The sequence below is a fragment of the Podospora anserina genome, chromosome 4 (assembly GCF_000226545.1).
Source record: "Podospora anserina S mat+ genomic DNA chromosome 4, supercontig 4".
Lineage (NCBI taxonomy): Eukaryota > Fungi > Ascomycota > Sordariomycetes > Sordariales > Podosporaceae > Podospora > Podospora anserina.
The window spans coordinates 977,601-989,855 of record NW_001914850.1 but is presented as its reverse complement, the minus strand read 5'-3'; the positions used below and the strand labels follow the sequence as shown (position 1 = coordinate 989,855).

Genomic DNA, 12,255 nt, shown 5'->3' with positions numbered 1-12,255 from the left:
CTCCTCCTCCCCATCAGGGACGTCACTGCCTTATGGTGTCATTTTCGCGGCGTTTATGGCTTCGACGCTGGCGTCTTCATTGATCTTTGGCAAGATCACAGAGAGACTGCCGTTTGACTCGCTGTTGCTCTCCCTTTTAGGGGTGTCATCGCTTTGCTTTTTCTTAGCGGCGTCGAACACGTCCTCTTCGCAGTTCACCTTCTGGGTGTTTTGTCTGTTTGAGGCTTGTGTGGGGATGTATTTCCCTACTATGGGGTTTTTAAAGGGGAAGTTGATCGATGATGGGGTCAGGAGCCAGGTGTACGGGTTTCTGAGGATACCGCTCAACGTTTTTGTGGTGGTGGCTTTGCTGGTTACGGGGAGGATGGAGAGCGACAAGGCGTTTGTGGGGGTGTTTAGGGTGTGCTCTGGCTTGCTTTTGCTGGCGGCGGGAGGGTTTTGGGGGTTGGTGGTGAGAAAAAGCGGAGTTGATGTGCAGGTAGAGTGACTGATAAGGGGGGTTGAACAAGCCGTTAACATGAAGACTTTCTCAACTCAAGTCTCCAGGGACGAGTATGTCTCACTCCTCGATATCTGCCTCCAGCTTGATGGCCTCTGACGATCTCAACGACTGAGCTTCCTCCGGGGTGATAGTTAAAAACTTGACAAAATCTCCCCGTCCCGCCCATCCCCAGAGGTATCAAGAACACTGCAAAGGGAATCAAGCGTCCAGCCCCCATTGAGCAGTTTCGTCCACGTCTCCAAGGCAGGCCAAAGTTGCTTCAGGGCTGTCAAAACGGCTTCGTACCATCGAGAAAAATCTTGAAAAAGCGCAAGCAGTCACTCGGCGCTATGGAAAGCATTTGGCAAATTACGGTATGCCGGTACAGAGCCGAAAGACTGTCCGAGGTAAGCAAGGCGGTTTCATCTCCCAGGCCTGCTGCCTTCCTAAGTGCTGAAAAGTGCTGCTGCGGCCATTTCAAACCCTGGCAAACGCGCATTTCTACCTCGTCGATGGTAAGGTGTTTGCCCTCACGCTCCAGAGGGCTTATGCTCGCCGTTCTTTGGCTGTGGAAAGCCGTGGAGAGTCGCTCAGGTGCGGCCGGAGGGAGGAGTTTGGTGTGCAGAAATGACCTTTCACCGAAGAAGTCCATGGGGTCCCCAGAGAGGTGGCAGCGCAGCGCGGGCAATATCATACTGAATGCCTAGCTTGGCAATAGCAGACAGGCTCTTGATCACAAAGGGGGTGGTTGCGGAGAGTTCAGGGGTTCGTAGTGGCGCTGAAGACTTCCCGGTGGCGGTTTGTTGAAGCTCAAGATTTCTCAAGCAATATACCGCAGCATCCAATTCCTTGATCGAACGCCCGAGCTTGGATTTGAGACGGATGGAAGCCTGCAATCTCCAGCACCAAATCATCGGTCAGTGGGTTTGGTCCGCTAGCCAGCAGACGCAAGTCTTCGATAGAGCCGGTAAGCTTCGCAGAACCATCTTTGCTGACAACGGCAAGGTCCTGGGAGAAAATCTGTGTTTTGACGAGGTCTCCATCGCGAAAAGTCTCGACAAGCTTGGGAGATAAAAGTCCGAAGCTGCGGAAGATCTGCAGAGCTTCGTGGTGGGACTTGTTGAAAGGGAACACTGAGAAGGGTATAGCTGCTGAGATATCACCTTGTCATACACAAACTCGTCGGTGTTGCCCGTGTCACGGTAGGTTGGAACTGCCTGTGCATCACCATGGCACACAATGTCTGTAGGGATTGAGGGCTGCCAGCTAGCGACCTGGAATTTGGTCGGAGAGTCCTTGTCGGCTTGGTAGCGGATATGTGATTCTAGAACCTTGTTGACGAGACTGATGTGAGGTATCTTTGTTCGAGAATCGGCACATGTAAGTTCGAGAGATATCACATCTCGTCTTCTGTTGCATAGTATGTCGAACATAGTGGGCTCCTGCTTCAGATTGCCCATCCTGTTTGCAAAGTAGGTTGACAGGCTATTTTGGTGGTGGCAAATCTCACACGCACTGCCCTCCATGAGGAAGAGATCTGTGAGATTCTGCCGAGCATGGAGGCCCCCTTCCATTGTCATTCTGGGTTCGAATATGTCGTTCCCAACACCCAACCCAAAGGCTGGACGGCGCGGAAACTGGGGGCGAGCCTCCATTGTGTCCATCCACAAGTGCTGGTTCTGGCTGCTTATTTGCTGTGCTGAATCATGTATTTTCCCGATCCAGCAATCATCGTCTCTGGAGGAACTGTTTCCTTGCCATTTTGACGGCTCAAGCAGAGCAGCTTTGAACACTTTGAGCGGTGTCATTGCTATGCTGGGCATTGTATAGAATTTTTTGTCGCACAGCAGGAGTATGTCTTCCGGCTCTTGAATAAGGAAAGAAAGGTCCCGGAGTTGATGAACAAGCTGTACAGCGCAGGTAAAGTCGAGTCTGAGGTTCACCGAAGCCGGTGCTGTCTGTTTGTGTTCGGCAGCCACAGCTCTAGAGAACAGGTCGGGATCCCCAAAGTGAATAGCCCAGCCTGGCGGGATGCAAAGCTCGCCGAGAAGCCAAGCGGCAAACTTAGCACAGGCAACGGTCACGCCAGATGGTGTAAGTTCTTCGTCGGCGTTCCATCTCATCAGCGCTTGGAGAGAAAAGAAGGGTTCTGCTTCGAAATTCTTCTGAGAGAGCCTTGCCCTCCCGAAGAATCGAGTCTACCAGTCTGACGGCAGTATCGAGTGTGCCGTCTTTGTCAACCTGGCCGAGATGACGATCATAAACGGCATGAAGGTTGTTGGTTGCCATGAAGCCGGTTGGCGTGTGTCTCCAACAGACTTGGGAGGTTACAAAGATGGTAGAAAGAGGGTATGAAACGGAAATGTTTGTTGATGCTTGTTCAAAGAGCTTGGGTTTGAAGGAGTGTGGATATCAGGCAGGCAACAGTACACTCACCCCACACATACATAGCACCCATCTCAGCTGAAAACATGTTGGTGAGGTCGGAGCATGCCACATCGAGCATTGGGAAATCGATAGTGCTCATGAGAATGTCAGGATGGGACTAGCACCTTCCTCCCGCCTAGGTACACTGCCCAAAGTGCAAGAAGGTGAGGTGTACCAAAACACTGTATGGACATAAATAACCGCGCTGTATATTTTCTGGCTGGTGGTTGCTTGGCAATCAACCTCGTCAAGTTAAGAGCAATGAAAAGAGGACAGCGACAATGCCCGAGCATCAAGAAGTCGATTTTAACGAATGTGTGGGGTAGTCTGGGCTGCAGTTCCCGAGACCACACCTTGACCTAAGTGAAAAAAGGTACATGAGGTACCTAGGTGGTTATTGCACCAATCTCCCCCCATCGGCGACTCGACAACCAGGTTCCCGATGACCCCCAAAGCCGTACAAAACTAAGCACCACAGGTACTTGATCGAAGCACCCCTTCCTCTCATTCCACTTCCGTCACCAACTAGCATGTGACTTTGAAACTCCAAAACTCCCATCCGGCCCAGCAAAGCAGGCCAGTGGTGGTGGTGGAAACGACAGTGCCAGGATTGCAGTTGGTCGACGAATAGAAGGTAACAGTGGCCGAGGAACCACTCCACAAAGCACGTCTGAAAAGTTGGGCGGCGCCAGAACCGTGGGTGTAGCACTGGCCGCTGTTAGGGTTGGTGATGACTTGACCGGCAGTTCCTGTGCATGTTGTAGAGGATGAGGTCCAGGTACTGAGGGAGCCGGAACAGGTGGCCCGCTTACTGTACGTGCCGGATATCTGGTCAGTTACGTGTATTCTTCGGGGGGGGAACCTGGGAGGAGGGAGGGCGGAATCCTACGCAAGCAACTCGTCAACCACGGTGGTGTTGCTGATGGTAGGGTACTCGGGTTCAGGGGTTGGGGAGGCGATGCTGGGCCCGCTCAAGACCAAGAGGACCGGGGCGATAACGCTGAGAAACTTCATGATGGCAGAGCTTTGGGTGTCTGTGTTGTCGTTGTTGTATCTGGTGTGTGCTGATGATGGAAATGAGACATGTTGGGGAGGACCATTTCTTCTATTTATGCTTCTCCTGGCACAGCAAAATGCTCAAAGACAACCCCGAAGTAGCTATTTGGCTCAACTAGGTATTAGAACCAATTCTGCACTTCCCTTTTGACTGCAAGACGCTGAATCATTGAGATGTTTGTTTAGTCAACATATAAACACGCACACGATGCCGACATAGGTACCTAGATGGTTCATGAACCTCGCTGTCCTTGAAGGCAAGTAGGCTTGCAAGAGCAATGTCTTCCCTAAGTTGCTATCCATTGATCAGTATTCATGCTCTAGCTTGGATTAGTGACGCTGCAGTGCCATGTCCTTAGTATCGCCCAACTTATGCGACCACCGTATATTAGAGCGATGCATGTCATCAACACATGCAATATAAACACCAAAGCGAAACGCTTGAAGTCATAACCAGGCTGAGGATGGTACTCCGATGAGTACTAGTGCAAGGTATACTTACTCAGCGTATGACTTCCGAGACAAGGGGTCCACACACAAGACACAGATCATTTTCATCCACCACATCTCCTGAAGAGACAAAAAGGAGATCCTTCTGGTGGTGTCAATATCCAGACACAAATATATATATATATGTAAAGAAGATGCAAAAGTGATAGATGATACCAGCTGGAATCAGCTTACACCCGACGTGGGACTCGAACCCACAGCCTTAAGATTAGAAGTCTTACGCGCTACCATTGCGCTAGCCGGGCTGAACAATTGCTCCTTGTTGGAGGTTAGTACGCTGGAGATAGCGTACTTAGTGGAATCAGATAGGTGATGATCGGCTAGATCTGAGAAGCTTGGGCCACTTTACCGACGTCAGACCAGATCTCGGTGGGGGCTGGAGGCTTGGAGCTCTCAAGAGCTCTCCCTTGCATCATCAAATTGATTCAAGCAACTTCACTCAAATTTGCTCACCGAAACTACAAAATGCCTCTGCCAGACGACTCCGTGGCCGACATTGGCTCTTCAGACGATAACAACCAATTCGACATGGGCGATGGTACCCCAACCAAGCCGTTGCTCGACAAGAATGGCATGCCAAGGATAGTCATGACACCCGAGGAAAGGCATCGCATCCTCCGACAGCTCAGCTTCCCCGTCGAGAACCTCACGGCCCCGTTCTGGGTGAAGAGCGGCGGCGACAACTCTCTTTTGGCCAAGCAGATCTCCGTCTCACTCAACATTGCTCACATCATGGCAAAACGCCCTCTGAGAACCGATGAGGCCAACGCTGTTGCCAACTTCAGAACCACATATGTCAACACCATGGAGCTCGAGACACCTGTATGGATTGCCACCACCATTGCCCTTGAACGCCGGGGCCGTGACAAGCTCCGTTTCCCTCATTACACCCCAAGCCCGGAAAAGTACAACATCAATGCCTTCCCATCTCTGGCCAATCCCAAGTGGACAGGTGAGGCTGCCGTTCGAGCTTGGCGCTTGGCCCGTCTGGCTGCGTATGGTTTTGTGGTCAACATCTGGACCACTGTTTTATTTGCAAGCTTCGCCAATACCTCCTACAGCGTCAAGCTGTTGAGGATGTTCAAGGAGTCAGACGAGCAGCAAAAGCACCGCCCGGAGATGGGTGATCTTTACGGGCAGGACCGTGCGCCACAGCAAGACTATCAACGAGGGCAACAGCAAGAAGAGACACCACAGCAACCAGCCCAGTATCAACGACCAAAGTGGGCACAACAGGCGGCCCAGGCAGCGTCGAAGCCTGAGCCCCCAAAGAGCTGGGAGGACGACGATGACTTCCTCTTTGACGACGCCTCACCTGTTGCACCTGTTCAAAGAGATGGCGCTCGTTCATCAACGGGTGGAAAGACTGGCCATTCCCCTCCGAAGCTGACCAACTCGTGGGACAAGATCAGAGAGGCGGCAAAGTCGGGTGAGAATCCTGCCTCGTGGGGCAAGGACAATCAAGCAGCGCCGGTGCGCAAGTCAGAGTCGTATACTTATACGGAGAATGAGAAGGACTATGCGAAGAATCAGGCGCAGAAGGAGTTTGATGCCATGTTGGAGCGTGAGAGGAGCGGTAAGGCAGATGCTGGGAATCGGAGGTACTGAGGGGCGCTGAGGGCGGTCGAGTAAGGGAGGCTGTACGATATCATGGTCAACAGTTATTTGGGCAGTTGCTTTTCTTGATGTCGGCTGGCATCCACATAGCACTCTGAACAAAACGTAGAAGCATTTCTTGGAGAAATCTCAAAGCGATCAAAACGAAGTTTCTGCTCAACCCTTATAACTGTCAAAAAAGCCATTTGATGTGATAGGTCAGACTGGTATGAAACAACGCATGGCACTTCACCTCTACACTTTGAGCACTGATTATATCTGCTGATGTTTGCCGAGAGATTGAAGAGTAAGGGAGATGCGCCAGGTGCTCACCTAGACAAAGGCGACGGCTGCAAGTCCCCCTTCCAGGAGCATTGGGCTCAAGCTTGAAGAACAAAGAATGCTGCGAATAATGTTGTTATTGAGCATAACAATGCGGTTGTGTTTGACTAGTTGTGGTTGAGAAACTCTAGGGGATGCTTTTGAATCAGCGGTAGACTGTATCCTCGCTGTATCTACATAAGGTGAAAACAAGAAGTAGACTCGATGTATAGCACAGGCTGGTTGTGGAAGAGATGTATTGTCAGGTTAATCTGATTTAGATGAGTTCAAACCACTACTACAATCAGTGAAGACCGGCATAGATAAGGTGCTGAGTCTACACTTGAGGTATTGTGATCCAACAGAGCCAGTGTATATCAACATGAACCAGTTGTGGTCAACACACACTCGCCTTGTTCCGCTCATGAGAACCTCATCATCATGGTATGTTTAATCAGGCTTCATCCTCAACAGCCTCAAGAAGACCTTTCCTTTCCTCATCGGACTACCATCATCCACACTCACACATCACCAAAACAACACTCACTACCACCACCACCACCACCACCACCATTCACCAAAATGGCTTCCACAACCCCCAACAACACCCGTGAGATTCTCACCCTATTCTCCCAGCTCGTGGCTCACACCCACGACCCCAAGGTCACCATCAACCCCCCGATCGTCAACTGCCACCTCTGCCTCGAAGACCCCAAGATCCTCACCCCCCTCACACCCGCTCACCTCCGAGCCACCACCCTCCCGGGCGTGGTTCTCCTCTGCGGCCACATGGTCTGCAAGCCCTGCTTCAAGGGCTGGCACGACTCCATCCGCAACCGCCAAACAAACGCTACCCCCGCCAACTTCACCCCCTCCCCTGGGGCCGCCCTCCCACAGATCCCCGCACCCCCCGTGGTGCCCTGCCCCATCTGCCGTCGTTCCCTCTCCTTCCTCAACTCCTCCCACTGCAGGCACCTCCTCTCCCCAGTACCCCTCCTCCCAATCTCCGCCGTGCCGCGCACGCTGCCGGACGGGGGGCGGGCCCCGAAAATCTGCTCCGACTGCAGGTTGCTCCGGGGGAGGAAGCTAAGGGAGCTGGTCCGCACTTTCAAGGAGTTGAACGTTCAGGCCGACGAAATCGAGACGGAGGTCAGGTCTTGGAGGTTGGGGGGTGGACTCCGGTTTACCGAGGAGGAGATCAGGCTTTGTTTTCCACACGTGGTCAACAGCCGGGATCCGGCGGGTCATGCGATGGGGGTTATTAGGAGGAGGATGGTACAAGAGGAGCTAGCAAGAAAGACTTGGGCTAGGAGCAGTTGGCGGGCGATGGGGAGGGATTTTGGGGAGGCGAGGGGGGACTATATGAAGTAAGGAGGTAATCGTGCAAATAATGTATGTACATCTTTCGCTTGTCATTGTGATGGCGGAGGAAACAACATGCATGATGATGACTCTCTCATCATAGTCTCATTGGGATAGGGAGGAGGAAGTAGGTTGGATTGGAAAGAATGGTAATGTTCGGTAGATGATATTTGGAAATGGTTTTACGATCACCAAAAAAAAGAAAAAAAAAGAAAAAAAGAAAAAAAGAAAAAAAGAAAAAAAGAAAAGGAAAAAAAACACAAAAATAAAAACATTCACAATCTCAAAGATGTTTTTTTGTACTCCTTTGGGAGGTTTTGTTTTGGTTTCGGGGTCCGTGTTATTCAGTAAACAATAGGACAACGGGACAGCAGAGCAATGACTTTGTGTGAGACTGAAGCTGATTGGATCGCTCACTTACCCCCTGAGCTCTCGACAGGACTAACCCAGTCTCTTCCTACTACCTCTCGCTACTCACCACCACCTTCCTTAGTTACCTCAAAGCTTCAAAGTATGAGCGACCACCAGGGTAGCACTGAGTACCTTGGTATATATATCCATCGGGTAGGTGCCAAACAAAACCATGTCTCCAGTGAGATCCATCCCCTACCCCCATTCCATGTGCCTACTACCTACCTATCCAAATCCATCCTCTTGTTTCCCTCCTCTTCATCAACCCAACCCTCATCCTCCAGGTCTCAGAACTAACACAGCATCTCTGGCAAAAGCAAGGTGCGCATGCCAGGACTGACCCAAGTACTCAGAATCAACCGTTGTCTCACATAATACCTAAAACCACCATCAACAATTACATACGACCATAACCAGTTGAAAACTCGGGATCCCGTCCGCTTTCCCCTAGATAAGCAGTTGAGTGCCACTAGTACTCAGGTGAGTGCTAGACCAGTACTCAGGTAGGTAACCACCAGGGAATCCCTGGTGGTATATATTTTTCCCCTAAAGGTTTTGCTCCACTATACTCCCCTCTGCTTAGGTGTTACGACCTTGTGTCACGGACCTGACATAAGTGGGGAGCGCGGGGCGCGACCCGTCCAACCACTAGGAACGGAAAAGTGGGGAAGTCAGATTATCACTAGCGCCAAGGGTGATAATCACGATTATCACCAGCCTTCGGTGAACGACGAGTGATAATGGTGATAAATAGGTCTATATATACGGAGGAACTGGCTGGTGTCGATAGACAGTTCCGCAGTATGCAATTCACAGTTGTATTCACGGCATCTTGTGTTTACATCGAGACATCTTGTTGTGCACTGTTTAGCTGCACCGAACCAATTGTCAGAAGTTACCTTCAACCCGTATCCCTTTCAGAGGTTCTGTACAGGGGTTCGTCACATTGGGTAATTCTCGGTGTGGTATGTTTTTGGTGGGATTCTTTAACTTTGGGTTCCACAGCTGATTCCCGTCCATGTTGACTGACGTCTTGGCACTGCCCCCTTTTTGCCCCTATTCTCACCACTCATGCTGTGACTAAGAAACGGGAACTCAAAAGATGACCAACAGGCCCTCAAAAGAGTGCAGAGATATTCGGAAGAGCTAACTAATTACGAAAGCCATTCTTAGGAACCTCAACCCGCAGTCTCCGTTTCCTTAGTTTGACAGCTACCGTTGGGCGTTCGACAAGATGCCGTCATTACCACAGTTCCGTGGTTCATTCCTCTATGCATGAGACATTTTCTCTAGTGTACCTTGCAGTAAGATGGTGATCCGAGACATAGGTTGGCTATCATCTGAATGGTGAAGCTCGGGTGAAGCTGACTGGCTGGCTGGCTCGATACCTACCTGGTCGTTTCTTCTTTAATGTTGTTGAATTGTTGTTGCGGGAGTGATGGTGATACAATGGAAGCAGTTTTGTATTGTATACCAATTTCCCTGACGTGCCTGTTCCTGCATATTTCCATACCTCCTGACCAGCATAGTTCAGGAATGCTGGACAGAAAGTCGAGCCGCAGCTCACCTGCTGAACAGTCGGCAAGATCTGCAGGGATGAAAAGTTGGAAGAGTGGAAAGTGAGGTTGGTCACCGAATTCCACGGCATATTATACGGTCCGTTGGTCCACCCCTGAACCGATTCTCCATCGTGAGCTGGATGGCCCGGTAACCACGAGGGATATGGGATTCTGGATAGTGACTGGTCGCTAGCTTGAGTGAGGTTGGTTGTATCGTGTACTCTGCGGTCGTGATGGCAACCATTCCGTACCCGTGATAGAATAGGCAGAGAATAAAACCCATACCTTCTTTCCTTCCCCCTCGTTGATGCAATTTTCCTCTCCTGTGTTGTCATCGGTCATCCTTTTCTCTTCCAGACCGAGCCCCGGGCTCTCACTCTTCACAATGAAGTCCCTCACCCTCCTTTCCCTCCTCTCCTCCCTCACCGGCGCCCACGCCGCCGTAGCCTCGGAAGCCAACACGGCAGAGGTCGCCGCCGACGCCATCGCCCTCAACACCTTCAAAGACGCCATCTGGTCGGCCGAATCCCTCCCCACCCCCCTCCGAGGACCAGGCTACAGACCCCTCATCCCTCCCTCGTACGAACGCTGCGCCGTCGACCCAAACGGGCCTCGCGACTTCACCTACCTCACCCCCAACGGCCTCGCCGTCACCCGCGACCGGCGCACCAGCCGCGCCATCGAGGAGACCGATCCCGACGACCAATTCCAAGGTCTCGTCTTCGAAACCCCTAACAACGTCTTCTCCCCCAGAGGCGTCTTTGACGTTCGCCTCCCCGGCCGGGGCGACAGACCATCCCGCTACCTCGCCATCTTCAAAAACGGGGAAGTAGGCTGGGTCCTCCGCAGCACAAACGGGCAGACCGCCCTCCGCGATGAACGGGGCCAGCCCTACGTCACCACAGTCTTCTCCGTCCAGTGCGACGGTCTTTCCACTGCGGGTGTGATCAACGGGCTAGAGTTTGAGGTTTGCCGTCAAGGACGGCAAGCTTTACGCTCGGGGTATCCCCCCTACCAAGAAGCAGTCCCACGTGTTTTCCAAGAGGCAGGAGAACGGTGGCGTCCAGGTTTCCGAGAGCAGCGGGGGTCGGCCGAGCATCACGGTGGGATTGTACGTCCTCCCACGACTCCGAGACGTCATCGCCAACCCCCCCGTTACCAAGACTTGCCCCAAAGGCGCAGACTACACCACCCGCGACCCCGCCCCCCCGGTGACGTCCAACGGATGCGGCCCGACAGATTGGTGGAGGTGGTATTTCGCGCCAAAGCTGCACGAGACGTTTGAAGATGCCTGCAACTGGGTGGATGTCTGCTGGAGTGAGTCTTTTTCACCCCTTTTCTCTTTCCCCCCTCCTTTGTGTTCGAGATATTAATCCACCCACCCGACAGCCGACTGCACCCAAACCTTCACCACCTGCAACTCGGGCTTCGCCGCCCGCCTCCTTGACCGCTGCAACGAGCGCTTCCGCACCGAGTCCTCCCTCTCCTCCTGCCGCAACCTAGCCTCCGCCTACGTGGCCTACTACAGCATGGCCAACGCCGCCCTCACCTACGAGGGCGTCAAGGACAAGTACTGCGGCTGCCAGTGCGCCGATCCCGAGCAGCACCTCTGCGGTGACGTCTGCGTCTACAAGAACGACCCCAACAACTGCGGTCGCTGCAATAAAGTAGTACGTCTTACCCCCTTCCCCTTCCCAATCCCCTTACCAACCCTATATAGTGCCCCTCCGGCTGCATAAACGGCGTCTGCGCCTCCACCTGCCAAAACCCCTGGTCCTGCAACACCCCAGGCGACCTCTGCTCCGCCGGCGGCGCAACCCCCAACCCGGAAACCATCGACGACTACACCGACCTCTGCCTCTGCGCCGAGGCCGCCGAGTCGGCAGGCAACGTCTGCGCCTGGGCCGGCGACGTCTGCGGCGCAAAGGGCTGCGCCGTCAACTCCGACTGCGAGTACGGCTCCGCCTGCATCCTGCTGTCCTGCTGCCGCGGCACGCCCGGTGTCTGCATCAGCGTGAGGGACGACTACTGCAACAACCCTGCGCTGCCCAGGAACGGGCTGTTGAGGAGTCCGCCTGAGGGGAACAGGCTTTTTGAGGGTGCGTTCGCGAAAAAGGTTGTGGGTTGAGAGAAAAGAAGGGGAAGAAGCTATGGATGGGTAGGTAGGTAGGTAGTAAGTTAGTTAGTCTAGCACGTCAGCAAACATCTTTGTTTTCCTTTGGAGCGGGAAAATAAATCAACACTGTAACAATAACACGACTGACTCTCTATTCTATTCCAATCTCTCTTTCATAAAAATCTAAACATCGTTGCCATAACATCATGCCAGTCAGTCTATCCTAATCCTTCCTACCTATCATATCAAGTTATATCAATCTTTACCATCCCCCTCCCTTGCCATGATACCCTTCGAAAAAAACAAAAAAAACAAAGAAAATTCCTACCCGCAACCTTCTATAAAAACATATAGAACTCGGGTATCAAAAAGAGAATCATAACATGTGTTTCATCAAATCATCCAAGAAAAGAAAC

At 52.3% G+C, this 12,255-nt stretch overlaps 6 protein-coding genes across 6 annotated transcripts, besides 2 other annotated features; 4 read left to right on the top strand and 2 right to left on the bottom strand.

Annotated features, from left to right (window-relative positions):
• Window positions 1-55: 55 nt before the first annotated feature.
• On the top strand, window positions 56-487 carry PODANS_4_8040 (uncharacterized protein; the record flags this gene model as incomplete). Its single annotated transcript, XM_001905993.1, has 1 exon — window positions 56-487. The coding sequence occupies one exon, from the start codon at window positions 56-58 to the stop codon at window positions 485-487; it is 432 nt and encodes a 143-aa protein (XP_001906028.1).
• Window positions 488-1,398: 911 nt separating this feature from the next.
• PODANS_4_8050 (uncharacterized protein) lies at window positions 1,399-2,604 on the bottom strand (the record flags this gene model as incomplete). Its single annotated transcript, XM_001905992.1, has 1 exon — window positions 1,399-2,604. The coding sequence occupies one exon, from the start codon at window positions 2,602-2,604 to the stop codon at window positions 1,399-1,401; it is 1,206 nt and encodes a 401-aa protein (XP_001906027.1).
• Window positions 2,605-3,433: 829 nt separating this feature from the next.
• PODANS_4_8055 (uncharacterized protein) lies at window positions 3,434-3,922 on the bottom strand (the record flags this gene model as incomplete). The annotated part of the gene is made up of 2 exons (XM_001905991.1): window positions 3,434-3,719; window positions 3,798-3,922. 2 exons carry the CDS (start codon window positions 3,920-3,922, stop codon window positions 3,434-3,436), a joined length of 411 nt encoding a protein of 136 aa, XP_001906026.1.
• Window positions 3,923-4,647: 725 nt separating this feature from the next.
• Window positions 4,648-4,719, bottom strand: a tRNA (tRNA-Arg).
• A 220-nt stretch (window positions 4,720-4,939) lies between these two features.
• On the top strand, window positions 4,940-6,082 carry PODANS_4_8060 (uncharacterized protein; the record flags this gene model as incomplete). The annotated part of the gene is made up of 1 exon (XM_001905990.1): window positions 4,940-6,082. One exon carries the CDS (start codon window positions 4,940-4,942, stop codon window positions 6,080-6,082), a length of 1,143 nt encoding a protein of 380 aa, XP_001906025.1.
• Window positions 6,083-6,832: 750 nt separating this feature from the next.
• PODANS_4_8064 (uncharacterized protein) lies at window positions 6,833-7,762 on the top strand (the record flags this gene model as incomplete). The annotated part of the gene is made up of 1 exon (XM_001905989.1): window positions 6,833-7,762. The coding sequence occupies one exon, from the start codon at window positions 6,833-6,835 to the stop codon at window positions 7,760-7,762; it is 930 nt and encodes a 309-aa protein (XP_001906024.1).
• Window positions 7,763-8,563: 801 nt separating this feature from the next.
• Window positions 8,564-8,647: a sequence feature (5S RNA pseudogene).
• A 1,383-nt stretch (window positions 8,648-10,030) lies between these two features.
• On the top strand, window positions 10,031-11,851 carry PODANS_4_8067 (uncharacterized protein; the record flags this gene model as incomplete). The annotated part of the gene is made up of 4 exons (XM_001905988.1): window positions 10,031-10,690; window positions 10,749-11,040; window positions 11,113-11,390; window positions 11,444-11,851. The coding sequence occupies 4 exons, from the start codon at window positions 10,031-10,033 to the stop codon at window positions 11,849-11,851; spliced, it is 1,638 nt and encodes a 545-aa protein (XP_001906023.1).
• Window positions 11,852-12,255: the final 404 nt, after the last annotated feature.